At 37.2% G+C, this 27,424-nt stretch overlaps 3 protein-coding genes across 3 annotated transcripts in view; 1 reads left to right on the top strand and 2 right to left on the bottom strand.

Annotated features, from left to right (window-relative positions):
- Positions 1-2,800, top strand: part of LOC105058836 (protein OPAQUE1-like) — a 130,382-nt gene extending 127,582 nt beyond the window's left edge. The window contains exon 38 of the mRNA XM_073249198.1: positions 2,665-2,800. Within this exon, the coding sequence (XP_073105299.1) occupies positions 2,665-2,800 (136 nt within the window). The remainder of the gene's footprint in view (positions 1-2,664) is intronic.
- Positions 2,801-9,040: 6,240 nt separating this feature from the next.
- Positions 9,041-15,309, bottom strand: LOC105058627 (RAN GTPase-activating protein 1). The gene is given in 3 exon segments (XM_010941610.4): positions 9,041-10,131; positions 10,134-11,102; positions 15,135-15,309. Coding segments are annotated over 2 exon segments (1,635 nt in total). The 5' UTR covers positions 11,095-11,102; positions 15,135-15,309; the 3' UTR covers positions 9,041-9,457.
- Positions 15,310-18,397: 3,088 nt separating this feature from the next.
- LOC105058626 (uncharacterized) overlaps positions 18,398-27,424 on the bottom strand; it is a 28,033-nt gene continuing 19,006 nt past the window's right edge. Inside the window, exons 8-19 of the mRNA XM_073249118.1 lie at positions 27,314-27,386; positions 25,145-25,182; positions 24,863-24,952; positions 24,633-24,710; positions 23,843-23,950; positions 23,622-23,723; positions 21,884-21,939; positions 21,152-21,286; positions 20,485-20,578; positions 20,330-20,389; positions 20,179-20,258; positions 18,398-18,793 (exon numbers count right to left, since the gene is read on the bottom strand). Of these exons, the coding sequence (XP_073105219.1) occupies positions 18,616-18,793; positions 20,179-20,258; positions 20,330-20,389; positions 20,485-20,578; positions 21,152-21,286; positions 21,884-21,939; positions 23,622-23,723; positions 23,843-23,950; positions 24,633-24,710; positions 24,863-24,952; positions 25,145-25,182; positions 27,314-27,386 (1,092 nt within the window). The 3' untranslated portion in view covers positions 18,398-18,615. The remainder of the gene's footprint in view (positions 18,794-20,178; positions 20,259-20,329; positions 20,390-20,484; positions 20,579-21,151; positions 21,287-21,883; positions 21,940-23,621; positions 23,724-23,842; positions 23,951-24,632; positions 24,711-24,862; positions 24,953-25,144; positions 25,183-27,313; positions 27,387-27,424) is intronic.

Genomic DNA, 27,424 nt, shown 5'->3' with positions numbered 1-27,424 from the left:
CAAAACAAGGTTTTAAATACCGTGGGATAGGGCTGTCCCGATTTTTTCATAGAGTTGGACATGCCATCGTCTTACCCTATCCTTACATTTGAAGTAGGGGATGTCCCAAGACGTGTGCTGATCGAGACACTGGGATGATGGTGTACTCCATCTCGGTGTCCTGTGGACGCCCTACTAGGACTTGAATCGTTGGTCCCAAATATAGTGGATAGTTTGAATGTGATCCCAAATACAATAAGAGATAATTAGAAAACAATTGTACTAGAGAATTTGATCTTAGCCTTGTATAGGACAAATGGCAAAGTGTGCGTTCGTATACACATCAGTTTCAATCTTGGGCCTAAATACCTTAAGTCTAACCAGAAGATTTGGCTATCTTTTTCACTACATCAAGTCAATAAAACTCTTGATTTGTTCCTGCTCTCATTTTTAGTCTACTTCTAGCATATATTCATGTATAAATGTCAATTTTTTCCGAAGAAGTGTTACAGATTCAGAGGACCCAAATCACCAAAATGACTGCACCAAAACATGAATTATCAATGCCAAATTTAATTCATTTAGCTTAGTTGTTAATTTAGGTTCTATAGTTCTAATTTTTAAAATACCAAGTCCACCACCCTTACAGCACAATTCAATATTGATCATTCCTTCTGTCTATATTGGAGGGTCATTTTGTCAGCATCAGACATCTTAGGCAGGGATGGTTGAAAGACTCCATGTTATAAGCATGTGTATCTCCCAAAAGAATTGCATGTTTTGTTATCAAGAGAGTCTAAGATTTTGCTCCACCAATAAATCACCTAGTAAGGGAAGACAAGGAGGCCTAGGGCACAGGTCCAAGTAGCAATGGGTTTAAACTATAGGGTTGACCGACTTAGCCAATTTGAAGACATTCCTATAGCCACCGTTCAATGAACAAGCATACCTCTAGTGCCCTCAATTTTTGCATCCCATGTAGCTTCACAACAAATGAAAATGCTATCTCTCATATTCCATATAATAGTTCTTTCAATTCAAAAATTCATCAACCTAGGAGTTAGCACCTGGCATTGATCTACTCGGAACATAATACCAAAATAAGTAACAAATGCATCCCCTTGTTTCTTGCTTAAAAAAGTCTGTACCCATGTTGACATCCTTTTATTCTTGTAATCTATCCCTAACATCTTTCAATAAATTTGAAACCTAACACCAATTGTCTGAGCCTTACTACTAGGAGCAGCAATCCTGACCCGGACCACCAAGCAGACAATAACCCGATATGAGATAAGCAGGTATGGGTTTGTCATAAACAGGTTCATGTTGTAAATGGATCAACATGACAACCTATTTATTAAACAGGTCAGCTTTAGGTTTAGAGTCTTTACCTATCTAATCCGGTTTGATCTGTTTCATAATCAGGTAGGATCAACACCATTATGACCCAACCTATTTAAGACACAATTAACTAATATAAGGATAAGGGTAAGATTTAGCGCCTTTGGATGCAAGATTTGGGTTTCTTTTCCTTTTTGTGTGTTTGTGTGGAGGAATGGGGTTAAGTTGGCCAAAAGGTTACTAAATGGGTCTCATGTATAAGGATGTCTGTTTTATCTATGATGTTGTCTTACCTATTAATAAATAGATAAGGGTGCATTTGGTTAGCCATTAAAAAAGTATTTTTTTTGTTTTTTGATTTTTAAAAAGTAAAAATCAAAAAGCAATATTTGGTAACACCATGAAAAGCAAAAATCAAAATAATTACTTTATATGCAAAGCAAAAATTTTTTACTTTCCAAAACTTGCTTTTCTGTTTTTTTTGCTTCTCCACATCTAAAACGCCAAATCAAAAAGTAAAGAGCCCGAACCCTTCTCCCTCGTCGAGCTCTTCACCTCCTCACCCCCTTCTCTTTCTTTTTCCGAACCCTTCTCCCTCATCGAGCTCTTCACCTGCCATCCCCAAATATTGCTTTTTGCTTTATAGCAACGTAGTTATTAAATATACTTTTTGCTTTTTTACTTTTACTCAATAGCAAAAATCAAAAAAAATAAAAAATATTTTTTAAAAATCAAAAATCAAAAAGTGTAACCAAACGCAACCTAAGAGTTCAGGATTTGCTTTCTGATCCATTTAATAAACAAGTCAGGTTCAAGTTGATAATTTTTCCCTATGACATATGACATGGATCACACTCGGCCTGACCCATTGCCGTCTCTTGCTTACCGGTGCATGCATAGAGTCCCCACTTTGTAAGAGCTAAATTGTCTGGAATTCAGTAACCTTCCACAAAGTTGGTTGTGCTAAAATAGTATCTCCCTCAATCATGTTCAGCCTTTCAACAATCACCTTGAAAGTTAAAACATGGAAGCTAGCAATTGAGGAATACTGCCTCAAGATTGCACTACCAAGTGATATCCTTTCCGTGGAAAGATCTCTTATCATCCGCTATGAGACGTGAAATGTAGTAGTTTTAATAGTTTATGAAGTACGTGCGGTGAAACTGCATAATTACACTTAGAATGCAATATCAACTTTAGCAATGCTGTAAATATGAGCACACCAAATCACAAAGCACATTGAAGATAAAGAAAACATTTCTTTGATTTCAAAATTTTTAATCTCCTTTTTATTTACTGCTTTTACTACCATATTACTTCATCCTGATACTTCAGTGATTGCAGCATTCCATTTTCAACTGAAGACATATCAAAGGCTATTCCCCTGATAGATCCAACAGATGTTGAACTCCCACCATCCCTTCGACAATTCCCATCTGCTCAGTTCTTAGTCCAGCTCCTTGAGCCACCAATTGCGTAGTTGAAGAACCATGCTGTGAAATTGGACTTCTATTCAACATGCTTCAGTGGGAGTAGGTTATCAGAGATCTGAAAGTTCAAGAACTATATCTGCTTCTGAACGGTGAAAGAGGTTCTGACTTCGATGATATGAAAATTTGAAGATCGTCACAAGCACTGGCCTGCAAACCATCCAATTTTGACGAAAAATGCTGCATAATCTAACTTATAGAACTTAGATATTGTTACCCCTTGTAGCATGAAATCCACTCTTCACTAATCTAGCTAGTCTAGTTTGTTAATGTATACAGATGTATGGTTCTTTGTTTTTATCTGGGATGGTGGTATTCTTCCATTCCAATTTCATTACATACCGAGAAATGGTTAAGTAAAATCTATGATTGGACGTTGTTTAAATCTGAAGTTCTGGCCTTTTGGTTTGGAGTTTCTTCAGTCCAGCATCATGGACATTATTTTTGAGCACCTATCTATTACAGATAATCATTAGGCTCTTTCTTCAAATTTGTTGTCCTTGTGGGATGTACGAAATTGGAATCGAAATCTGCACCTATCTATTGTAGATAATCATTGGCTTACGATTTAACTTTGGGGGGGGATGGGAGGGGGTGTGCATGCTTGGTTTACAATCAGAATTGGAACGGATTAGAATCGAAATTAGAATGGTCAAATTCTTCGAAGTGTTTGGCTCACAACTAAAATTAGAATTGGAACGAAAATTTGAATCTTTAGAGGAGAGTGAGGATTGAGTTTAAGATAGATTGGATCATTTCTATTCCATCTCAGAATTGGAATCGGAATGAGACTTTTTTCAACCAAATAGTTAGAATGGAAGTTATCCATTTTCATTCCGATTTTGGATCTTCACTCACCCCAACCAAACACCTTCTGGGTTCTATCAATCCACATCCCTATCGGACCCCAAATAACAATTGTAGCTATTAATTTGCAAACCTGAGCTTCAGAGTGCAGTGAACCAATTGTAGCTATTAATTTGCAAACCTGAGCTTCAGAGTGCAGTGGTTCACTTTGTGGACTACATAGGGGATGGCTAGAATTGCTTATGACTGTCAATAATTTATGTCACAAAAATCTTGGAATTGTTGAAAATTGTCGTGCCTTTAAATCTGGGACTTAACATGACAATGCTATTACGAGGTACAATCTACGATAACATGAAGACCAACAATTATATTCATCAAATAAAATATAATAATGAAATTCAATTCTAATCATTCATTAAGTAATTAAATTAAGATTGATTTAGAGCATTTAAATCTAAATTTTAATATCAAAGACTTATTTAAAAATTCATAAAATTATTGTCTACAAGTCCGTAATCAACCAATAAATTAAAATTTGGCTACAAAATTTTCAAAATTGCTAGTATAAACTTTAAAGTCTAAATCATCCATCATTTCTAATCTTATTCATGTGAAAAGAGGAAAAAAAATATAAAAAGATATTGTTGGTGATGTCTGGTCAAGACACCATCTCTCAGGATCTTTTCGATACCACGCATCGCAGCAGGAAAAAAGAAGAAATAAAACAGAAAATCAAATACATGGATCAGCCAAAAAAGAGCTCGCCTCCGTGGGGCACGTAAGCTTCACTATGAGAAAAGAAAAAAATTACAACAGGAGATCACACTCTCAACCCTCGTACACCCAATCACTCCCTCACAGGAAGCTCTTTCTCTAGAAAGGCCTCCTGAACTTCTAAGCGATCGCTGTCCGCTGTCCAACAGTCTCCCTAGAGCCTCTGTTCCTGCTCCTATCGGCGCGGCGCTTCTGTTCATTGGGTTTCTCTCCTGAACAAAGCCGCACACCACCATAGGTCTCTCTGTTCACAGAACTGGGCCTTAAAAACCCAGCTACTATCGGAAACAAACTCTTGATCGGACTTCTGCAACTTCTCGGCCATCCAATCTGCATCAAATGATCAAAACAACCTGCTAGATTATGCCCAAAATGAATCATAAAAGCTTTTAGCCGTTGGATCATCATCGGGAGATCAATCCACCATCCGATCGCGCCTTCGGTTCACGGAATAATCTGTAAATCGTGAGAAACGCAGGAGAAACATCGCCCGATCCACGGTGGACCGCGAGAAACCGAGGGGAAACGGTCTCGCGGTCCATGCACCCGCCTGTGCACCACCCGATCCACTATGGATCGGGATACCAAGGTGCTGAACCCGCACGCGCGTGCGCGTGGGCCTAGTCCGCGCTCGCGCCAGCGCGCCTGGGCCTAGGCCGCGCCTGCGCGCGTGCGCCTGGGCATGGGCCTGGGCCGTGCCCTCGCGCGAGCGCCCAGGCCTAGGACGTGCTTTGCGCGCTGGGCCGCACGCGGCCGCGCCACCACTGCTCCACCGGCCCGCCGGCGATCCTCCACCATTTCGAATTTCGTACCTACTTCAATCAAGCATATCTCGATCATCTGGACTCCGTTTGAGGTGATCTTAGGCTCGTTGGATTTCGTTCGTCGTCGTAGACCTCGCTGTGGGCTCAATGTGGACCAAATCTCGAAGTGTCAAATCCTAACAGATATAAGCTGAACAGCTCAGTAAATAAAACTTACACCTTTAACCAGATCAAGCATAAGTATTTTTCATTAACAATGCATCAATTAAAAAAATAACAAGTATTACAAAAATAGAGCATTTCATAGCACTGTATGGTAAAATAAGTCATAAAACATATCATGCATGCTCCAACTATTAATAATTCATAAATATGATTTCATTGTACATACAAAATTACAAATCATTCTTTGCCATTTAGCCATATTATAATTCAAAGTGCTACTCTCGAATATTTTGTGCTACGATTATTTTATATTCGTGACAGAGATCATGTTCTAATTGATAGAGTTTTTATTTCGTATATCAATTTTATACTCATTGATAGGACCGTGTTCATATAGATACTAGCTTCGGATATTGATCTTTCTCAATTTGAGGCGTTATATATAGCTATTCAAGAACTTTCGAAAGTATTTATATCTTTTTTTTAAAACATACATATAAAAAGATAGAAAAGTACTAAATAACATAATAAAATTTATACTTCATAAACATACTATTTTTTATTTAAAATATTTATAAAATTATCTTTCATTATAAAGCATGATTTTCACATCATATTTGCTAGTCTTTTATTTAAAAAACATATAATTTTCTCAATAACATATGCATAAAAAATATGATAATTAAAAATTTATAACGAGTGGTCTATTTTTTATTAATGAATTTGATGAAATTAAATAATAAAAAGAGGAGATTGTTAATGGGTCAGATCTAAGTAATTTGATCAAAGAATCATGAAACACTGGATCAAGATCAAGATTAACCAATAGATTCATAAATAATAAATTTCAAAGACACTCGTCGGGGTGATTAGCCTGACAGATTGCTCGAGTACTATGGCAATCTTGAGCCCCTTTGCGCCAACTTAGGTCTATAGCTAACGGAACAAGGCTTTGAACTGGTCTTAAAAAGAGAGAGTGGGAGAAAAGATAGAAACACCAAAGAGAGGGATGGGTCTTCTTTCTCTCTCTGTTTTTTTTCTTCTTCCTTGGCAGAACAGAGGAAGGAGTGGTGGTCAGTGGTCCGATTGGGTGCGGCAGCACATCATAGCCGGTAGTGGGCAATGGTGGACGGTCGGTGGCCATGACCGACCAGCAAGAAATCAAAGGAAAAAGAATCAAAAAAACAGGGCAATCAGGCTTCTTTTTGTTTTTGGTCGTTGGCCAATCACCGGAAGCCATAATTCCATCGTGGAGTAAGCTACAGGAGCCAAGGAGCTCAGCCAAGGGTTCGGTGTTCAGGGACAGCTACGCTGATGGCCGAAAAATGGGAAAGAAATTCGACTAAAACAAGGCATTCTTCTTTCCGATTTATTTCTAGAGAAATCAAGGCCGGCGAGGGGTCGTTAGGGCCAGGGAAAGAAGATGAACTAAAGGAGAAGAAGGTCAGACTTACCTTGGCTCCGGCAGCATCTCCGACCTCATTTTCCGATGGCCATAATGACGGGACATGGCGAGCTCAAGAAGAAAAAGAGGGAAAAGGTGGTTCTTGGTGATGGAGGTTGGCAGAGGGAAGGGGATCTTAAATAGAGACGGGGCCGGCATTCCCTAGTTTCAGTTTGGGCAGGCCAGCATAGCTTGGTCTTCCTCTGTGGTCTAGGCCGGGCCAAACGAACTGGGCCTCACAAATATTTCATTATATGATATATGATGCTGATGATGTAACGGGTTTGTGCAGAGGAGAAATTCTCTGTGCACCGCCCATGGTGTAAAAAAATCCAATGTGAGATGTACTGCCTCATGGATCACAGTAGTCACTACTTTTCACATTCAATGCCTGTGATATTTTTTTTTATTTAAAATTTTAAATGATAAAAATATTTTTTTTTTCTAAAAAAATTATTATATTCTGTATCCATACCATGACATCCTCAATTAAAATTATAATTTTTTATATAAAATATCATAATTTGATAGAAATATTCTCGATATTTAAAATTTTATAAATTTTTAATTATAAAAATATTTTTTTATAATATTTTATAAAAAAATTATGGCATCCTGTGCAACAAGTCATGATTTCAATACGGGATATCATAATATTATCACAGGATGTTTTAATTTTTTTTTAAAAAAAATATTCTCATCATTTAAAATTTTAAATAAAAAAAATTACGAATATGCATTGAAAAATAATGATTATATGGTTTTAATGATAGACAGTACGCTCTACGTCGAATTTTCTACGCCGCGGATGCTGTATAAAGAATTTCGCCTGTGCAGAGTGATTAGCTCGAATAACTTATTCAAGTAGAAACCCAAGAACAATAATTGTTGGATCGGTAGTTCCAGATGGACTGAGATGGAGTAGTTCTAGTGTTGGGCTGCATAATGGCCGTCTCTATGAAGGATTGGCATCCTGATCCTTATAGAATGCAGACAATTGTAGTGTACGGTAGTCTTCAGAACGATTGCCCATCGGCTGGGATTGGGTTAAAATCTCATCCGGCCGAGTTTCAGATCTGAATCTCACACTAAAGCAAGATGACATTCTCCTAGGTGGACAAGTATGGCAGTGTACATAGTTGATCCACACCAAGAAGAATGCCATCGTCGGTTCAGGTGTGGGATTGAAGGCAGATGTTTGTGAGATAGAAAATAGCTAATATAAAGGACACGATGAATGATATCAGAGAAAATCAATGATGATATTTAAATATATCATTGATCAACGAATTAAAAAAATTATCTTTTAAACAAATGAAGATTTGAATTTAAAAAATATTTTTCAATTGCACATCAAAATTATCATAGTAATAGTTATATTATTAAATTACCATATTATTTTTGTTGTTTTGAGAGGGAAAGGTTATTATTAAATTATTACAATATTAATAGTTATATTATTAAATTACCATATTATTTTTGCAGTTTTAATAGGGAAAGATTATTTTTATATTATCATAATATTGTAGCAATAATTACTATAGTAATTAACATCACTAAAATTAGATATATTATTTGATATTAGATATATTATAATGACTAATGTTGTGATATAATAGTATTACAATATAATTATGATTACTGATCACATATATAGATTATGACAAGAATATTATGATATAATAAAAATTCAAATAAGTATATTATGAACGTAACAATAACAATTATGTTATTATAGTAAATATATATATTATTATAAAATTTATAATATATTTCTTAAAATAATTAATATATAATTCATATATATTGAAATTATATAATATTTAATCTTAATGGTTGGTGAGTGGTGAGGACTCTTCCAAGGACTTCTTCCGATGGCAATAAATTATATAATAAGAAATACAGCACGATTTTACCTGTGCCATCAATTACAGGATTCGGACCTTTTTTGCAGTTCAAAAATAGCCTACAATTACAACTGCAGGTATCCAAATAGTTGTTTTGCACTTCCACGTCTCAACCGGCAGCATCAGCAACTGCAACCTGTCAAATTGCAAGCAAATAAACAAATCCTAACAGGATGCACAAGCATGTAGCATTTACATTCCACACAACCAACTGCAATCCAACATTTGATTGGCTCTTCGATATCATCAGGTCGAACATTATAAAGTTGACCCTAGCCACATTAGGTAGTCCAATGATTAAATAACAATAACAGGAAACCTCAAACAACATGAAAGCCAAAGCCAACGATAATTGGCACCATCAGATGACTAAGATAACAGCTGCTGTTGCAAGATTAACCAAACTTTATCCGAATGAGCTGTTGTTACCCTCAAAAACCAAGTAAAAACAGCACCAATCACCAACAGGATAACAAAAGGGAACACAGTACAGAGCCCAAACGACAACCGAAACCAAAATCTATTCTACTAACAATGAGAGAAGCATAGCAAGGCATCTTAAAGGTCAAGCCGAAGCTACCCATGAAGGACCTAATACAGAGGGTTATCGATCTCCAGTAAAAGCTGGCCTTCCACAGCAAGAACAATGATAGTCAACATGCCAGAAAATGTGTTACTGCCATTTGTAATATATTCCTGAAGACAAAGTAGCCGATGGATAGAGCATAAACTGAGTCGCACAACTGAAGCTTGTATCCCAATGAATCAAGTGACTGACAATCTTTACTCCTGATCTACCTTGAGTTGCTGAAGCTTTGACTCCAATTCCCCTCCATCTCCTGAAACACCCTGCTCTCCTGCCTCCTCTACCTCTTCTTCACCTTCCCCCTCAGGATCATTCTCGTCCAATGGTCCAAGCACACCCACAGAGTTCTTACCTGCCTTCAGAATCTCCTTCACTTCATCAATACCTTCCTCAGAGATGGCATTACCGTTAATGTTCAGAAGCACAAAGTCAGTTTTATTTGACACTACCTGAGCCAAGCACCTTGCCCCGACCCTCCTTATCATATTAGTGCTTAGATCAAGTTCTTTGAGCTGTGAATGACCTTCCAATGCTTTGCCAATCAGAACTGCACCCTCGTCCTTCAGTTCATTCTCAGACAAGTTCAGCTTCCTGAGGAACTGCTTCGAACCCACACATTCTGCCAATGCTGGGGCAGCTTCGGCTGTGATCTCATTTCCAGCAATCTCCAAGACATCAAGGGAATGAACAGACTGTTTCAGGGCATTGGCAATTGCTATGGCCCCTTCATCTTCCAAATTGAGATAGCTCAAGTAAACTTCAGTAAGGCCAACAAGCTTTCCGAGAGTCTTACTCAGGGCCATCCCAGCATCCACACCAAATAGGTTGTCTCGGAGGTCAAGTTTCTTCAAATGAGTACAAGTCTCTAAGGCTCAGACAATGCTATACCTCCCTCAGAGCCCACCCTTGTTGATGAGCATCTGAAGTCCTCTAATGCAGGAGATTGTTTCAGGATTTGAGAGATTGCAGCTGCACCTTCATCTCCAGACATATTGTTATGGAAATGCAGGATCTTAGCATTTTCAGTTGATGGAACAAGCTCACTCAGGGCCTTTGCAGCTTCCTCAGATATCCCATCATTCATTAAGTAAAGCTCCTCCAAGCTGTTCTGGGATTTTAGAAGTGCCCCAAATGCCCTGACACCCTTCTCACCCAAGGCATTGTCAGAAAGGTTCAGATATCTTAGCACACAACCTTCCAAGGCTGATGAGAATATCCTCATAACCTCAAGAGCTTCATCCTCTGGCCTTCCTGCAACTATATCTGAAAGGTCTACTTCTTTCAGCTGCTCTTTGAGGGATGTGAGGATAGGCTCTGCAACATGAGCTGCATCAATGCCAAAGCTTCTATTGCTGAAGCAAGTCTTTGTATACAAATTCCCTTGCTCTGTCAGAGGACTTAGAAGTTCCCTGGCTTCCTCAGCATCAATAAAAGCCTGACGACCATCAGAGATATGAAAAACAGTTTTGCCAATTGTAGGAGACGTACTAACCACAGCCACTTCTCCATCCTCTTTTGGTCTTGGGCCTTTTTTGAGAACTTCCAGCATGAGCTTACTAGTTTTACTGGCATATAGGTGAACTGCAGAACTTCCATCCCCATCAGGCTCTTTATCAAAATGTTCATTAGTAGCAGCAAAACATGCATCCTCTATCCGTTTAGCATGCTCGCTGGCCTCTTCTTTGCCCAAAAGTCCATAACATCTGGAAAATATAGATTCCGTGGAAAGGTTCTTAGTCATCCGCTCCACAAGCATCAATCTTGTACTTTCACTAGGTGGCCATAGTTTGATCGAAAATGTACGGGATTGAGAATCTTGAGCTGCAGACTCCATATTGAAGTCTATAAATAATGATTCTCCATTAAAATCCATATGAACAAGTTTGTCAAAGATATCAAAAACAACAACAGTACAACTGCATAAATGGAATACATAGTGCCAAGGTTCTCAGTTCCGGTACCGATGGCCATTTTGATTGGCCGGTGGCACAGTCCGATACGGTTCCATACTGGATTAGACCGGTATGAACCGACAAAGGATGAAGGGACGAACCAGAGAGGAGAAAAAAAGAAAAAGAGGAAAAAGAGAAGAAGAGAAAGAGAAGGGGGTCACCGAAAGGGCGACGGAGGGCCTCTGACTAGCCATTGTGGCCATCGGACAGCGTAAATGCCACCTGCAGCTCCACAACGTGAAATAGAGGTGATCGCCCCTGTTTCACGGGCCTTTTTAAAAAAGCCCGATAACAGTGAAGCTGCTTCTGGGTTTTTTTTAAAAAAAAATTGAAATAGTGAAGCGAGCAAAGCCGGCTTCACTATTTTTAAACTTTTTAAAAAAAATTCTCAAAAAGTGAAGCCGACAAATCAAGTGCCAACTTCACCATTTGTCTTTCTTTTTAAAAAACGTGAACAAAGGCGTCTCCCCTGTTCTGCGGCCGCAACTCCGCCACGCCACTTCCGCCATCCGGTGGCCACAGCGGCCATCCGACTCCGACGGCCCCTCCACTGTCCCATCCTCCTATCTCCGGCCTCCCCTCTGTCTCTTTCTCACTCGTTGCGGCAGTCCTATTGGCGAACCAAGCTTCCACGGGCCTTCGACGGCCATAGAGGGCCACCACGGCCTCCGACGGTTATCCCTCTCTTCCTCTCTCTCTCTTCCTTTTTTTTCTCTCTTTCTTCCCCGGCATCGGCGTGTGCCGTTTTCACTACCGGAATCATCCCAATTTTCCGTCGTCCAGTTCGGCATGCCCCGAACCGCCCGATTCAGGATGGTTCTGAAAATCATGCATAGCATTATTACACTGAAAAGAATACCAGAACATAAAAAACCAACTGATATTGACAACCAAAGCATAAGAGGCCAGTATGTAATAGCAAGCATGCACCAATGGTATAGATATAATTGTCTGAGTATCATACCTCAAGACTTTGGAAAAGCAACCCAGCACCAACAAAATTTCAAGACATGGATTCAACAAACTTATAATGAATATTTATGATATTGTTGCACTCTGGCAAGGACTTATTAATATGATACTGACATCAAATATCAAAATAATAATTTTTCAAGAGAGATAAGCACAATGATTCAAGATAGACCCAAAACATCAAGGAAACAGTCTCCCACCCCCCTGGGCCATTAAGACAATGCCTTGACAAAAAGATGCACCCAAAGAAAAAAAAAAAAATTTGTGCATTCCTTTCGTTTCCCAACAACACAAACATCATTCCATCTCTTTGGGATTTTAAATGTTAATATCTGTTCTCTAGAAAATTTATGAATGGTTCTTCACATTTCACTTCTATTCTTCTGTAGGGTTCCAGGTCAAGAGAAAAGTAATAGCCATGCATTAAAAACGAGTAGTTTCACCCATTAAACAAACAATGAGAGGTTTGCACAGAGTTTGAATAAACATGTAAGAAGAGCATACATTCTTGAGCTTTGCAGATGGTGGACCCTCAACACACAAGATATTGAAGGACATTAGTTAGGCTAGGTTAAATTAGCTAAGAAACACACCACAGGCAAAGATCCAAGAACATTGATTAAACAAAGTTGGATTTTCTCAACTCTTCATTAAAACTTAAAGAAAGCATGGACATTGATATATGGAATATTTATTGATCAAAGAAAGGCAGTACTAAATCTATACCCAAAGCTAGGGATTGAAGTAAGCAAGAAAATGATATTAGAAATATTTGCAAAGAAGTTAAAAGAAAGCGACCAACATATAAATTCAGTAATAGAAGTACCATTCCCGAGGCATGAAGATGGTGGATCCTCAACCATATTAATTAACCCAGACTGGACCATCCAGTTGGACCGGAAAACCAGAGAATCTAACCCCTGGCTGGTCCGGTTCCCTAAGGGGACTGGAATGCATTTCGACAGGTCCAAAACCACTCTTGGCTTGCTTCTTGGAAAAAACGGCAACCCAGGCAGGCAAAAAGTGGGTGAACTGAGTTTTCTAAGGCTTCAAAAAATAGGGCTGAAAGTGGGAATCAAACTGCAGATTTCTGGTTGTGACTCAAAAAAATTGCAGATGTCAGGTACAATATAAAACCTCTGTCATTTCACTAAGATGCTTTATTATAGTAATCTACATCATTAGATGAAGCTATAATAAATAGGTTGCAATATTTTCTCATCATTATGGTACAATATAAAACTGCTCAACCACTGCACCAGCACTCATTATCAGTTCATTATAATGCATTGTTATCTTATCTATATCATTAGATGAAGCTATTCTAAACAGGTTCTGATATTTTCTAGTCAATTATTTCCATAAAAAATAGTAAACTATTTTCATCTGACAGAATGTATGTACGGTGTGTGTACACCACAGGAACATTTTATGAAACTCTTTGACCACCGAATTTGGAGCGAGGAATGGAATTGTTGGAAGGCCATCATAGTGGTCGACAATGAATCACTGAATGGGCATCTATATTCCATATATTTTTATATTCTTTTCAAAATATTAAATGATTAGTGATTATTTTTAATTTATGCTTGAAGAGTAGCATAGTATTAAATGAAAACTATCAATATTTATGCAAATTTTATTACAATAATTCTATTTTAGATAATTTTTAATGGAAACCTGATCTAACTGATTGACTTGGTACAGTTGGACCCAATGACCCAACCTTGGGTCGGCCTCCAATCCAAGTTTAATAACTATGTCATCAACACACGGATTTAAAGATGAATAAGTGTGAATGACACATCGACAACAATTGAGCACTATTTATAATAAAAAATTTGGTTTCTAGAAACTTTTGATATGAAACGTTTGAGGAAGGCAGGATCTCAAACTGGTATTTTATATAGATAAAAGAAGGTACAATGGAGACATATAGCCGCAACCAACCCCCCCCCCCCCCCCACGCATAGAGAGAGAGAGAGAGAGAATAGAGGATAGTTGCATATATGCAAGCAAAGCATTCATTTAACACTACAAAAGCAATGTTTAAGTAATAAGAATGTTGGATCCTCAACAATGTGGAAATTTAAAAACACGGACGGGTCCATAGTTAAATAAGTGAGAATTACACGATGGCAAGGATCTAAGTGTCCTTATGTAGGACCAATGAGATCTGAAAAGTGGCATAGAGTTGTGTGATTAACCGGTAGAAAGAAGAAGGGACCCATCGTCTTGGCCGTTTTTGTTCTACATTTATATCAGAGTTCAAGACGTACCAGCAGAACCAGAATGAAACAAACAGAAAACTGAGATCAAGCAATAATATACCATCAACCAAAGATTGGATAGCAACTACAAACATATAACCGAACTATAAACTTAGTTTTACAAAAGCCGTTCTTGAGGCATGATAACGGCGGATTCTTGATGCCCTAGAAATTTCAGGACAGGGATTAGGTAAGGCATCTAAGGATACATAAGTGAGAACCAAACATTCTATCATGAGCAAAATTTAATTATTAGCAAAGCCAAACGACACAAACGAGAGATGACTAAACTAACACATTCTATGCAACCATTTCTAACAAGAATAAAAGAGAAAAGCATAAAAATTTATTCTCAGGTGAAGCATTTGCGTTCTCTTCCACATGACCTGAAAAGGCGCGCTCTATGGCAAGAAATGCTGCAAATTAAAGAGATTAAACCCTTCACAGGCCAACCCAACCGACTGATGAGAAAAAGATTACGTGAAAGCACTACTCCTACTGCTGGTAAACCCTAACCCTACCCCTACCCCGAGGGAGTGACCGTTTTCGGGCTAGGGCGTGCGACAAGGGAATGAGATGGGAGGAAAAAGATGCAGGAGAGGAAGATGGGGTGGGGCCGAGATAGAGAATGGGGAGAGAGAAAGAGAGGGAGAGGGGGCGGACGGGAGAGTAGAGCTCACCAGAGAGGAGCGGTAGCGGCGTCGGCGGGTGGCTGGACTTGGGCGCGTCCGTCCGGGGAAGCGAGGGATGGCCGGCCCTGTGGCGGTGGAGAGGAGAGGGAAAGGATGGGGAGCGACCAGGGAGGGCGGGGACATAGGGTAAATGAAGATGATATATCTACCCAGAAAATTTGAAATGATGAACCGCTTCAGTTTCGAGGTTGGATCTCCCGTTGTGATCTTGAACGTTGAAATTCGAAGGTGATTTAACTTGGACACCCCGTTACTGGAATCGGTACCACCCTAATCCGAAACCAGGCCGTTATGTGGGACCATCTGACATCTCAAGAGGATTATCCATATGAATAAAAATCTTATGGGGCAGGCCTACAGTACCATGTGAGACAGGCTTTCTAATTTATCAAATTTTTTAAAATTAATTTTAAAAAATAAATTTAAAAATCAAAAATTTTTTATATTAATAAAAACGATCATTTCATGATAAAAAAAATTATATCATTCTTTCTTTATTATTTTCAACACATATTTTTTATCGATACATACTATATCACTATATAATACATATTAAACAAATTAATTATCAAACAAATTAATACATACTTTCAAATAAATCAATACACAATTTCTAAAATATAAAGTTCACCGATATATATCTAGTAAATTAGTCATCTAATAACTCAATACACATCTTCAAATAAATTGATATATAGTTTCTGAAATATTATATTCACCAATATATTACATGGTCTATTAATATATACTTATCAACTTGTGATACATACTATAAGATTTTTTAATACACATCTAATGATAATCTAATACGTATTCTCAGATAAAAAGCATACTCAAAAAGTCAATGAGTATATATCAGCATACCATATAGTTGTACAGTGAACTTTATTTTTTGGAAACTATGTATGAATTTGATTGGAAGTGTGCATTATTAGATAATTAATTTTTTAAATGTGTATCACCTATTCATATACTACGTAGCAGTGAACTTCATATTCTAAAAACTATGTATTGATTTATTTATAAATATTAATTAGATCACTGTTAAATGTATATCAAAAAAACTTGTAATTTGTACAGAAAGTCAATGAGTATATATACTAGGCTATGTAATGTGTATTAATGAACATAATATTTCAAACTATGTATAAATTTATTTAGAGTCTAGTGACATATATTAGGTTGCTAGATGATTAACTTGCTAAGTTTATATCATCTAATCATATACTGTATTGATGAAATCTATATTTTAGAAACTGTGTATCGATTTACTTGAAGGTATGTATTGATGACTTTCTCGATAAGTAATTTATTTAATATGTATTATATAGTCATATAGTATATACTGATAAAAATATATATTAAAAATAAAAAAAATATTATACTTTTTTTAAATCACGAGACTGACGATTTCGTTAATAAAAAAATTTTAATTTTTAGATTTATTCTTTAAGATCAATGTTAACAAAAATATGACAATCTATGAAGATCGTTCCATATAATATTTATAGTACCCACACCATATGATTCTTTTTTTATCCAGGTGGCCCACCAAAATAACAGCTGGAGACTTTATCTAACTAAGTTTGATAGTAAATTACAAATAGAATATCGGGCAGGACCATAATATAAACGATGGGCAGCCAAGGAAGATTTGAACTTTTATCCACTTTCCAACTTAATAATACATACATACATACATAATACATACATATATATATATATATTAAAGATACCGTTTGTATAGCATACATATGCGATATATGTATAATCACCACGCATACTAGAACAAATCTAAATATTTTTGTGTTAATCAAGTCTGTTCAGCCAAATGACAATTTTTTTGTCATTAAAAAAATAAAAATTAAAAATTAAAGAATACTTTTTTTAAGTACTTAGCTTTATTCGAGTTCTAACAAAAAGGAAGGAAATTTTGAAATGATTTTCCCTGAATAACAAGGAAGAAATTCCCTTTTAAGCGAACATATTCAAATATCGAAATTAAAATTTATTTGAGAATCAATGTGTACAACCTATAATAAATCTTATGCTACCTATGGTAGCCAATTTTTTTTGATATTTCCATCTATACTAGTAGTCGGTGAATGCAAAAAAGCATGGAATGGTTGCAAATTCTCTTGATGTCGAGAGCACGAGGAGTCAGAATAAAAGCACCTCTTCTGATAAAAAATTCCTCATAATACCAAGGTATAAAATCTCCCGATTCATCCGAGATCACATAATGTGTACACTGATACTTGGGGGAAGAAGCTATTCAACACCAACATCCGTAGGCTTGGTTCAGCAAGGTAAATCACCAGTGGCGTATGTTATTCGGGACAGTACGGTCTATCTTTGAAGGCTTATTTAGATTGAATTCAACTAGAGTACCTTGCTGAACTGGTTGGTGCTTGGGAAGGTTTAAGAGCAGCAGTCTTAGATTTGCAATGCGACCAGCTTGTCTTCGAGGGCGACTCATCGGTTGTCATGTCATGGATTACTTCTTCAGCTTCCCCTAAATGTGCACATCATCCTCTTCTCAATGACATGGTCTTACGGCAAAAGTTCTCACCATCTTCTCAACCAACCGGCAACAAGTTCTCACCATCTTCTCAACCAACCATATCTTTCAAGAAGCAAATAAAGTTGTGCATGCTTGGGCTCCTGACTTTCACACTAACAATCCTATACCTTCTGCCCCAGCAGAGATTTCAATGCTTATGTTGTTATTCAGGCTGATGCTGTTGGCACTTATTCTTCAGAAATTAATCATACATTTCAGAGAATATCAAAGCAAAATTTTGTTCGAAAAATTCTATCAGAAAAACCCACACAAAGGACATGCACACCACCATCCACTGAGCCACCCTTCTTTTCCGGCTCTCCTAGTCCATACTGTTCTCTAACCTAAAATGATCGCCATTCCCCGCATCTGTTACTCAATTCTCTTTATTCTGAGAACTCAAATCCAGGTCAATTTGGCCCCTCATTCTCTTCTACAACATAACAAGCATAACATTAATACAAGTTATGCTCGCAGGATACATTCTGATGACCATACAAAATTAAAATCAGCCCAAAGGTGAAGTCTAGGAAAATTAGGTGACCTCTATACACAGAAAAGTTGTCTCATAACACAACTGGCGGACAATTTTAGAACATATGTATATTGAGAATCATAATCAGACAATGATCAAAAGATTCAGGCTCTGCTCAAGTACAAATTCACGGCCAAGAACCCTTGCACCACGGGGGGAAAAAATTGATGTCCATTCAAGTATAACCAAATCAAGGATCTGAAAGTAAATTGAACGGCAACTCTTTAACAGCAACAACCAGATACGATTAAAGGCTTCAATTTTCTTTACCAGTGGGAGATAAATGAAGAATTTCATGTTGGGTAAAAAGAATTACAAATAAGTACCAAAATTCTTGATCAGCTCATCAAATATTTGGGAAGAACTCAAGCTCACAACAAGCCAGCCTCAATGAGATTCCTCCTCCTCAGGGTCTCATCAACCAGCTTGAAAGTTTTCTTTACAAGTTTCTGATCCAAGGCGGTTGTCCTGTAGATCTTGAATGCCCGGTCCACACGTTCCGGTTTGGTACTTTGAAAGTAAAGTTCCTCAAACTTCTTCTTCACAAACCTGTCAGAAGCTTAGATATTGATACAACATACACAAGCTTAACAATAATGACAAGGGAAATATAAGAAATTAAGATCGTCATATGCACATGTAAACTAAATATTACAAAGTTTACAAGTCATTTCTTACAAAATGCTGTGAATATAAGAAAATATGCAGGTTTAGCAGTGGATTAGCTACAACCATGAACATCAAGCTTTGCACCAGTAAATTGAGTTTGTCTTGATGAATCCCAACTTGCAAATCCTTCTTGCTAATGGCTATCCACCTCCTCACTGTTATACACATTCAAGTATCTCTTATCTCTGAGCCTCCGCAGTCCAAATATAGCCATGGCAGATGCCAACATTATCTCAAAAGGTTAATAATTTCGTCCAGAATTGAAGCAAAACATCTGCCTCCTCCTTCCATTGATATGCCAGTTTCTCAGCTTGTTCTTCCTCAATCCACCACATATCCATTTCAACATTTATAACTCTCCCATGTTTATTGTATTAAGTGGGCATTTTTTCATTTACCAAGACATAACACAGACCACTGCCATGCTACCCTGAAGTTGGCAAATCATGTTTACCACCCCAGAAGTACCTCTTTTTCTACTCCACTAACTCAGGTCTAGTTCTATTAAAAATGATTTTGCCCATTTGTCTGTTCCTATACATATCTGTTTATCTGAAGACGATGAAGTATTGACTGATAAGACAACTAGTAAGGAAGTCCATTATGATTAAAAGATCATGCTGAGGCTGTACGTTTATTTAAGAATATTTCTACATTTAACAAACTACACATTATGATGTTAGTAGGTAATTTCGTTCAACTATTTACTAATTAAAATTGCATGTCCCTTTGAGTCCCTTGCCTTTGATGTAACCGACAGAGACTTGGAGTACAACTTGGGACAGAAAAGCATGGCTTTTCCCCTTCTTTCTTTTTTTTTTTTTCTTTTTTCTTTCTTTTAAGAGAGAGAAAAGGGGGAGAAACACCCGCATTTTAGTTACCAAGTCCAGATTTTTGGGAATGCACCACCCAAGAATTGAATCTAAAACCTCCAGTTGCTAAGCAGACGGGTCAATGACAACCAAGGCAAGCCCCAACTCACTGTAATTCCCTTTTTATCAGATGATTCAAACGGCAGAACCAGCAAACTATTTGAAAACCACATTTAACAGTGGAACTGTCATAGAATAGTTGAAGAACAAACAAAATGATAACATAAAGAATCCCAATAAAGCATGCAATTGGTATGGAAACCTCATTTTCATGCACTGACCTGCAGTGGTATTCCTTATATGATATGAATTCTTCTATTAAAAGTTTCGTAGGCATCTTACAGCAGATTTGGATCATTTGCTATTGCATTGCTAAACGCCAAAACCACTTACTCATATGCATGTTCCACCTCTTGCCTTCCGGATGCCATGGGTTGATAATCCTTGAACCACTCACAAACACTCAAGGGAACCTGTAGAAGAGCGAATAGTGTATTAGCATAAATGCATATCACTGACTGATGATCGGTGGAAGAACTCTTACTTTTTGAACCTTCTTCTCAAAAATATCAAATTTGTTGAGGAACAGCATGAATGATGTTTTCTGCTCAAGACAATTTATTAAATTTGGAGAGGGCTCACAACTGACTGAATTCTAAAATATGGAACAGAAACTTATAACAAAAGCTATATGAACACCTCAAAGCATGCTTGCTTCAGGACCCAATCAAAGAGCTCTTTGGTCTCCATCATTCGATTCTTTGTCTCATCCTCAAAAAGCATCTGATCATACCTGTAACAGCAGATGTCAATTAAAAGGAACCTAGTTTGACAGACCATTCATGTATGGAATACTAGCATCGCCCAGAATTACAGATGGATTACTATAGTAGCATCTGAGGTCTGCAAGAGATGCCATTCCAACTCATGGATTAAGATGCACGTTAGGCAATTGCTTAGGATAAGGAGCAGTCAAAAAGTATGTTTTGACAAAGCACAATGCCGGCAACTAAAATAGAAGGCATAATTAACCAGAAGATATTAGGACAGAGAACAGTCAAAAAGTATTTTTTGAAAAAGCAAAAAATTGGAAGCTAAAATGGAAGGCATGTTTAACCAGAAGACATTAAACAAACAAAACATTGGAGACCCATAAGCAGGTAATAGAGTTGGTTTGACCACACTTATAATTCTGACAGAACATTGCAAATCCGTTAATGTTTAAGTGATGCACTTCAAATTCTAAAATATAAAGAGAAGGTTTTACATAACATAGACAGCAGGAATTTTTATATCATGAAAACATTTAAAAATAAAAATAAAATCCTTTGCAGGACTCATATCGTATAGGACGTCGGAGGCTTACTCGCTTATTGCAGCACAGAAAATTACAGCTGTTACACCTTCAAACAGATGGATCCATTTCCTCCTCTCATTTCTCTGGCCTCCAACATCATATAGCCGATAAACTTCACCACTTTTTCTGCTCTCTCCTACAGGGCTGCAGAAGGACCATTCCATTTAATCAAATTACCAGTTACAAGATAACTGGAACACTTTTACCAAGCAACAACAACGTTTTACTGATTGCGAAGAGCAAAATAACTAGAACACTTTGTCAAGCACCCACAATATTTTACTGACTGGGAAGAAAAAAATGTTTTATTAAAAAATAAATAAATATTCTGGGTGACAACTTCAAAGTAAAAAATACAGTAAAAATCAGGTCCACAGACCAGAGCATCAGAATTACAGTATAATATCAATGTGCACATTTTCACCCCAAACAAAACTGTAGAGTCATAGATTACATATTACAAAAGGTAAATGTTGATAGCTAGAAATTGTTGAAACAATGGATCAACAGATTATGAAGTTATCATGCTCAATAATTTTGGTTCCGCCCTTCTTTCCTAACCACATATTCCAAAAGTTGAGCTGCATTCTATTTAAATGCAGGGAAAGGATCAGCCCAGCAAATTATTAAGCTAAGCGCTAGGCTAAATCTTAAAACCACTATTTCATGGGTTGCATAAACAAGATGTACAAAGAGGCAAAAAGATATCTACTGAAAAGATACATTATGCAGAAAGGCCACCTGAATTGGATCTCCACAACTCCTGTTGTTCGCACCCTGGCATAAAGAATATCCTCCTGTAACATCCATGGTATAAAGGAAGAAAAATCAGAGAAGTCAAAGGAAAGATCAACTATTAGCATCATTATACCGCTGAAAGATGATTGGTGCAACTTTTGTAGAAAACATAGATTTAGAAGCACGGTCTCCTTACAAAAGCATGGTAAGTCAAACATTGTCCACTTGCCATCATAAAAGTGATTCCAAATTGAAATATAGATGAGTAGACAAGAAAAGGAAGTAAATAGAAGAATAAACAAACAGGATCAGGAGGTAGCAAAGTAAATAACAGATCTACCATCCTTTTTCAGAAGTTATTCCGAATTAGCCTAATAATAAGGAAGCTAAAATTTACTTAGGTGGTGTTTGGATACCTGTAACTAGGTGCAAGCCAACCCTAGTTATAGTAAAGTGGCCTTTTTCAGCCGTTTGGTTGGTTGAAAAATGGGCATGCCCAATGTCTTTAGAGCTGCAGCAGGGCCTCACCTGCTGCAAGTGGTCCTAGGATGGAATTGGCCATAGGACAAATGCAGCAAACAGGAAAAGTGCAGAGGGGTTTTGCTTACACCCATCGCATCAATTGGGTTTCTCTTCATGTTGCCATCACCTCTCGTGGAAACCATTTCTCTCTTCTTGTTCACACTCGTCCTCACCTCCAGCCACTCTCCCCATCCTCGGAGCTTTGTTCAACAACCTTTGCTTGGGGTTTGCTTCCTTATCCTCTGATCCTCTCGCTGAAATCTCTTCTCCCCCATGCCTTTCACCTTGTCCTTCTCCTCTCATCCTCTCACTCATGCCTCTTCTACTCCAGCCAAGCCCAGGTGCTTCTGCTTCCCATTCACTACCATGTCGGCTGACATCCTAAGGCACTAATTCACTCTATGGCTAAAATCCTGAAACCTAACCCAAATTTCTACCAAAAACCTAACCACTCCCCCATCCCTCTTCACCGATTTCTATGATCTGGAACTCGTCCTCGGCCATCGACCCCATCACTCGCTTGATCCACTCAAGATCTAACCTGAACCCTAATCCCCCATTTATACCAAAACTCTGCTTTGATTTCCACCATTATGTGGGTTATTTCTCTTCTATTTGTTCTAGTCTCTATAGTTTTAAGCACCAATTGGTGCCAACCTGCTTGATCTGCAATGGATTGCACATGTACAGGCGATGTGGTGCCTAGGTGAACGATTGGTCCTGTATCAGGCAGTGAGAGGCATCTATCTTGCTTGCATGCTTGATCCTGAAAGGTTCTTGGTGAGTATTGGTGCCTCTGATGCCAACAATTCGAGGTTCCAATGTTCCTAATCAATTACCTCATACCGCAAATCCCTTTCTGAAACCTGAGTTATTCCATCATAAATTTTGGAACAGGATAATCTCAAAACCAGCAACCATAAGATTCCCCTTCATCTGCTACACCTTCTCCTATAAACCTAGCTAAAAGAGGGTTTACACCGTCACCTCATTAAATTAACACTGCAACATGCTTAAAGAATATAGACCGCTCCTTTACATTGGGTATGTCAGTGTATTCCACTTCTATAGCATGATTTCTTATAAATGGAGTTCATCAAATACATGACAATGCAGAGGCATTCACAAGCACAACCAAAAGGCTATGAACAAAACTGGGAAAAACAATTTCAAAATACAATACTAAACTGGTACATAATAATTTTTGCATATACTATACCTTTGTTGGAACATAATCTGTTTCAGACAATCGTTCCAAATTCTCCATGAAATATTGAGCACAATCAGGAACTTGTAGTATGTTTCCACGAGCATAAGTTTCCTGTAAATATACACATTAACAACTATCAGGAATGATTAGCTGCTCTTAATTACCTATCGACAAATAGAACTATGAAAATATCACCATTTGATGGTACTTTGCAATATACCAGAATCTACCTGAATAGCAGCATCATTCCATAAGTTTTTTATCTCATGTGCGATATCTTTAGTAAGATATGGATAATCCAACCTGCTTCCAATGTCAGACAGTTTTTCTCCAATTTCCTAATGTCAAAAGGACAGTATTGTTTTAAACTTACGTCAAACATCATAAATAATAAAACAGAAAGAAAATGTAAGCAAGTAGAAGACAATCATTACTCTAAGCACTTATCTTCACAAAAAGTGTCCTTAGTTTAAAGTCTAGCACAACAACACTCTCAAAGCATTAACAAAATCAAGAGCATGCACGTGTTTTCTTCAGAAAAGGAGTAATAGTTTGCCAGTTACCTAATATCAAATTCAGGAATATTTATGGATCAAAAATTAATGAAACTCTAGGCATATCTTGTATTCCAGAGTTCAAGACATTTATACATGTAGCAGTTCTGAGATAAGTGTGAATATGATAAAATACAAAATGCCAGCATGATGTTAACATGCTGTCGAAAAACACTAAGACGGTATTGGGTTTGACTGCACTATATTCTGAAACAAGTATGCAGACAATATATTGCTTTGGCATTAAGCGCACATGAACAAGTTCCTCGTCTAAGTTATGGTGTTAGCAAGAAATTATAATAAAAGAACCACACTTCCAGGATTTAATCCTCAAGACAAACATGCAAGGAGACAAATGCAGATATTATTTCCATTCATTCAGTTTCCTGTTTTTTGGGATGTATGCAAGTAGGTTGTGTATGAAGAGCTAAGAGACAATTTAAAACAGGGAAAGGCATAAACAAACCTTATTTTCAATCGACACGACATACTTTGATGAATCTGATTCGTTTTGTGCCAGTTCCTTTGCTCCATCATACAATATCTGTTGATAACAATCAATTTAACCTCAGGAAAGAAGAGCATATGAATGATCACATCAAAAGAAGTTCAACTCTCCCAAGCTCTTGACACTAAGTAACCCTCATTACATGAATTAGAGAAACAAACAGACACACCCTTTTCAGTATTGCATACTTTAATTGTCTGATACACATTAGCATGGATAACTGATGTATAACTTCTAAGTTCCGCCTCATCAAAGCCAGATCGAAAGAGTAGTTTTATCTGCAGAAAAATAAAGCACAAGAAATGCCAGGATTAAACTACTGCAGCTAAAAAATAAAAAGCAAATCCAGTCATTATAGTTTTAACAAAAATAGTTCGGAATGATGGATTCATCTGAAGAAAAATTAAGCACAAGAAGCGTCACGATTAATTCTAATGCAGCAAAAGATATGATGGACTCAGGTTACTCACCTGCTTAAAAATTGTAGATTTTCCTGATTCTCCCGCACCTTCAACTCAAAGAAAAATCACGATATAATAAGATAATGAAAAGGATCAGCTAATATTGGCAGAAAACTACAAGTTACAAAAATGAACACAGACAAAGAGAAGAGAATCAAGAAGCAGAAATGTAAAAACATGAATGCAAAACTTTATATCAGTTTCAGTTTATCCCTGTCATCTGGCATCTATGATAATTTCATGAACAGATGATGCTTTCTATGTTCAAAGCTGAAGACCACAGAGTAGTGCAACCTGCTGTTACGCTCAGGCTCAGATTAAAGTAATATGAACCTTTTAAATTTCATGGTAAGACTTAGCTAGTTAGAGACAATACTATTTAACATGTCACTTACAAGAATCAAAGGTTATCTATTAGATCGTCACATTTATATCTATATATTTTAAAAATAAAAACAATTATGAGAACAAGCAAAAAAGGTTTTCTTCATGTTCCTGCATATAAAAAAATAAGTTACAAAGTTAATTTCTTCTATATTATTATCATACTGAATGGACATTCTAAAAAATATTTTGAAATTAGAGAGGAAAATTTTAAGAATGCAAGTAACTAGAGGAACAGAAGTTGCCAAGCTGATGATAGAGTAAGAAAAGCACAACTACTGTGCCCTTATGAAGATGGGTATGAGTTATGTAAGGATTCAAAAATACCTAAAGATACAAAAGATAAAGAAGTGGGCATCATAGAAAACAAGAAGGCACATAGGTTACCCTATTTGACTACTGATGCCAGAAAAATAACATAAAATGCACCTTTCATTCACCATAGTCCACAACCAGCAAGACCATCCTTCCATTTGCTTGAACCTGTGCAGCTCCCAATCACAATTTTCCTTAACCCCAAACTCTAGTTGTCACGATTGACCATCAATGGATATTTAGCCTCAAGCCAACAAAATCACTAAGTATGGCATCTTTAACAAAATATTAATGAGTTCCAAAATTTTGACATTGCTAGAAAGAGATGCATGAAATATAGGAACAGCTAAAGGGATTCATTATCAAACTATTCACCATGTCATGCAGAGACTAGTTTCACCAAAGCATCACTGATCCACCAACTAAGTTCAATCCTCCTTAATCTCTTAACCTTTAGTAGGGTTAAATATAACATGTCCAATGCAGCAAGATGCAGAATTTGCAACAGCTATGCTCCTTTCCAATATTTAATAGCCCAATTCCACATTACTCTCTTGGAGTTGAAGGTAACATCTAATGGCCTATGTAACAAAAATACCCCTTGTCAGTTCCTTACTCCATCTTTGTGCCAAACAATGCAGCGCCTACATAATCATCTCTCACTGCAACGCAGCTAAGCACTCCTCAAGGACAGAACACCACCTCATTTAAATCTTGTTGTTCACAATAATGATAATTGAAACAAAAGACAAAAAGCCATCTTTATATAACACATATTATATGTACTATATATATCTACTATTTGTCTTCATTTTTCTTTCAGATTTTTTCTTTTGGCAAGACACTTGAGTGTGCAAAACTCTTCTTGCTAGATCTTCAGGTAACTTCATAGTTCTTTATTCTAGAAAGTATACAAATTTGTCCAGTACCCTTCAATGAAATTTATACTAATTCTGAGCACCAGTTGATCTTGCTTACCCAATCATATTTATTGATACAAAGAATAACATTCTTTCATTAGTGTGGAACTAGTAAGAATTAGCAAGAAATATCATGGTCTGCCGTACTGCCTCGTATGGGGCATATCCTACCATACCGGTATGCTATCTCGTACTGTACCAACACTCGGTATGCTATTTTGTACCATGCCAAACCATCTACCAACACCATAATAGGATGATACCAGTACAATGTCCAATACCGAGAACACAAAACTTAAGAAATACAGTTTCTGATCATGGAGAGTATACACCGTCTCAATTTATGAGCAATGCATGTTCGAAATTGTCGCTATCTAGTTATTAATTGCAATAGACTGATCTAGAAAACCATGAAACACAACCACAACCAAGAAGTATAGGATTCTGGCTTCTAATCTGAATTTTTCAATATCATTTCTCTTGCAGGACATCACTATAATATGCCAGATATTCATGATATTTGTATAAATGATATAAAAAATATATATGTCAAGCATACCAAGAAGTAGAAGTTTATGGATATGTTGCTCAGCCTTTGTTTCTTGAGCAATTCGCCTCTCAATTTCTGCAGCCTGAAAATGCTCAAACAAGATAAAAAGGAGAAACAAAC

The sequence above is a fragment of the Elaeis guineensis genome, chromosome 15, assembly GCF_000442705.2.
Source record: "Elaeis guineensis isolate ETL-2024a chromosome 15, EG11, whole genome shotgun sequence".
In the NCBI taxonomy this organism is placed as follows: domain Eukaryota; kingdom Viridiplantae; phylum Streptophyta; class Magnoliopsida; order Arecales; family Arecaceae; genus Elaeis; species Elaeis guineensis.
The sequence above is the reverse complement of the archived record's forward strand: the minus strand, read 5'-3'. Positions and strand labels throughout refer to the sequence as shown.